The following is a 3,445-nucleotide window of genomic DNA, read 5'->3' on the forward strand; positions in this document are numbered from 1 at the left end:
TCCAGACAGGCTGAAGGAGATGGCAGCTACTCACAGAATAAAGGGCAGAAACGTTTGTTAAGCATGAGAGTGTTATGAGTGAATTGGATTTTAGCAAGATTAATGAACAGCAGCTTCCTGGAAACTTGGTGCCTTGGAGAGACCTCTGTCCAGATGGGTGCTGTGTAGAGGAGGCAGGGAGAAGTGAGGCAGGCCCCAGCTAGGAAGGCAGCTGGAGTTAGGGAAGGTGGTAGACCTGAGTTAAAAGAGGAAGCGTCTAATTACATGCAGGAGAAAAGAAGGAGGCCTGGGCTAACTTCAAAATTCTAACTGGAGGGGAGACCAGCAGTTAGCGCAATGGCTATGTCGCTGGACTCCCACATAGTCAACTGCCCTTTAGAGTCCCGGACCCGGTGGCTTAAACTCACGCCAGGCGCGTGTGCGTGCGTGCGTGCCCAAGGTCCCTAGAGGAGAATGGAGGAGACGGGATTGCAGCGTGGCCATCCCCCCTGGGCGGCTGATTTCTCACTTTAGGTCTCTCTGTCTCTCTCTGTCTGTCTGGCGAGCACACACGCCCTATAGCAAAAAAACCTCTCCAAAAAAAAAAAAAAATCTAACTGGAGGGCAAGAGGCTTCCTCTGCTCGGTGTCTCACGCCAGGGTGGCGATTTTCTCCTAAGTAGTGCCGTTTTAAGATGGCGCTTTGCGTGCAGTGTTCACCTTCTCCCAAGCCCAGTCGCCGCTGGAGGGACTGGCTGTAGTTGGGACTCGAAGCCTCAGGTATGACACTAGCTATAAGTCGCCAAGAGCTTCCCTGATTGCTAATTATTCATTTGAGGACGGCAAATTACCCCTGGAAAGTTGGGTTGTGAAGTTCAGCCAGAGCTGCCGTTTTGGGTCAGGGCGGAGGCGGGGGCTCCAAGGGCCCGCTGCAGGAGGGGCCGCCTACCAGCTGTACAGGCCTGGGGTGTGGGAAGGAGAGGCCGAGCAGAGCGTTTCCTGCAGGCGGTTGTACATGTAGGTAAAGGAGTGCAGGAAGGGCTGGTCTCCAAGGCCTTAGGATGACTTAGGTAAGGGGCTGGTGGCATTCCCATCCTGGGACAAGCCACTTTCCCCAAGCACTGTCTGCTGCGCCTAACCCTTTCCAGGAGTTAACTCCTCTAACCTCCGAGAGCTGACCGGTCTCATTACTGAGGTTGGGGACTTATCCAAGGCCCAGGGCCCGTGGAGGACGAGCGGGGTCCTTGCGGACCTCGGACTGAGCCTACCAGTCTGGGAACCTAGACCCGGCGGCGGGCTCTCCCGACCCAGAGCGAAGTGCGGCCGTCCAGCCCCCTGCGCGAGCCCCGCCCACCCCGCAACCTAGACCACGCCCTCAAGCTCTAGCCCAACCCACAAGCCGGGCCACGCCCCCAGCCCGGCCCCGACACGCCCATTCCAGCATCCAGGCCCCGCCCTCGACAGTCAGCCGGCCTCGCCCTTAGAGGAAACGGAAGTGGTACGTGCCCGAGCGGAAGCAGGAAGTGGGGGAGCAAGGCCGCTCCCGTGGGTGTGCTGGCGGTGGCCGCGCAGGCGCGGTCTGGCGGCGGCGATGGCGGAGAAGTTTGACCACCTGGAGGAGCACCTGGAGAAGTTCGTGGAGAACATTCGGCAGCTCGGCATCATCGTCAGTGACTTCCAGCCCAGCAGCCAGGCTAACCTCAACCAGAAGCTGTGAGTGTGGCCGCCGTCCGTCCCGGCGTCGGGGAGCCGGGTCCTGGGTGCCTGGCTGGCCCCCCGCCGCTGCCGACCCGGCGGACCGCTGGCCGGGGCGCGCGTCCCCTCCGCCATGCTCGGGCGGGGCGATGAGGCGCCCCAGAGACCTGCTGCGGCGCCCGGCCCTGGGGGAGCCGGAGGTGCGGTGGCCCCGAAGGGCCGCGGAAAGTTCCTGAAGCAGGAAAGTTTCCTCATTCTTTTGGAAGCAGCCTCTGCTAGTCGTGCTGGGCTTGCTGAGAACAAGTAAACACAGATAAAATGCCGTCGGGACGGGCTCACGCTTTGTAGGGGGTACAGACCTGTGACGAGTCTCTGCAGTCCCTTGACAAGCCTCGTGCTGTGCGAGTAGCCAGGAGCCTGCCGGCAGGGGTGTAAGGACTCTAGTGTGGATCCTGAAGCAGCAGGTCCTCCGCCATGCGCTCGCTTCTAGTGAACCCACAGTTATTCAAAGCAGTGTGAGCTTGTGTAACCTGGCAGGTGTAGGGAGCACAACGGGGAGCCCCGGTCGCAGGTGGCTCTGTGGGTGGCGTCAGTGTTGTCATCTGCATTAACCACATGGCCCTGTTTTCTTCCTTTCCTTCAGGAATTTTATCGTCACTGGCTTGCAAGATATTGATAAATGCAGACAACAGCTTCATGATATTACTGTACCCTTAGAAGTTTTCGAGTAAGTGTCCTTCTTGGCATTAATCTTGGGTGTAAGTCCTGTTTGGTTGTGGTGTAATGATTCCAGCCACAGATATCTCAGTGCTTGGTGTATAGGAGGCACAGCCTAGGTACTGGAGAATTGTCAGTGAAGAGAGTAGACGGAAATACCTGTCTTCATGGAACTTCTGTTCTAATGAAGCTTTAAAAATAAAAAAGGAATCTCTCCTTTTGTTTTCTAATTTTTTATTTACATTTAATTGTCGTACATCTTTATGGCATGCCGTATGGGTTTTCAAAGCATGCATGCCGAGCCTAATAATCAAACCAGGGATATTATCATGTACATAGTTTTCAACTTAGAACATAATTATTGGGTCTTTAAAATCCTTTTTTTCCCGAGCCCCCCCACCAGCCTCCCACCAGCCTGTCCCACACAGTCTCTGGTGTCTACACTGTCTTCTCTACTAGTACGTCTTTGAGTCTCAATTTCTGCCATACAGTGCAGACATACAGTATATATTGAGTGGGGATATACAGTGCTTGCCTTTCATAGTCTGGTTTATTTCACTTAGCATTAATTTTTACATACTCATCCAGTTTGTATCAAGTGACAGTCTCACTGTTCTTTATAGCTAAGTACTATTCTGTAGTGTACATACGGCACATTTTAAATATCCTGTCACCTGTTGTTGAGCACTTAGGCTGATGCCGTATCTTAGTTACTATGAATAATGCTGCAGTAAACATGGATGTGCAGGTGTTCTGGGAGATGATAGTATCCATTGGAGGAAAAAACAATAAAAATGGTTCTTAGTCCTAATACAGTGGGGAGGTCAGGTCACTGTGCTGCAGGAGAGTCCTGTGTATCTGTTACAGTCAGACCTAAAGAATTATAGGAAATAAACTTTTCAGTTTTAATGCAGGTCTTATCATACTGATTTGGTCATATCCCTGATTTCACTGGGATTTTTGTTTAATTGCTAAGTATCAGAGAAGGCTAAGCCATGGGTCTCCTCCTTCCTCAGCCAGTGCAACACAGCCTCTCCTGGTGCTGCTTACTCAGC

The 3,445-nt window shown here is 53.4% G+C and overlaps 1 protein-coding gene across 1 annotated transcript in view; it reads left to right on the forward strand.

Moving 5' to 3' along the window:
• Positions 1-1,477: 1,477 nt before the first annotated feature.
• MED10 (mediator complex subunit 10) overlaps positions 1,478-3,445 on the forward strand; it is a 7,054-nt gene continuing 5,086 nt past the window's right edge. Inside the window, exons 1-2 of the mRNA XM_006171519.3 lie at positions 1,478-1,691; positions 2,317-2,400. Of these exons, the coding sequence (XP_006171581.1) occupies positions 1,570-1,691; positions 2,317-2,400 (206 nt within the window). The 5' untranslated portion in view covers positions 1,478-1,569. The remainder of the gene's footprint in view (positions 1,692-2,316; positions 2,401-3,445) is intronic.

The sequence above is a fragment of the Tupaia chinensis genome, unplaced genomic scaffold, assembly GCF_000334495.1.
Source record: "Tupaia chinensis unplaced genomic scaffold, TupChi_1.0 Scaffold149713_1, whole genome shotgun sequence".
In the NCBI taxonomy this organism is placed as follows: Eukaryota; Metazoa; Chordata; class Mammalia; order Scandentia; family Tupaiidae; genus Tupaia; species Tupaia belangeri.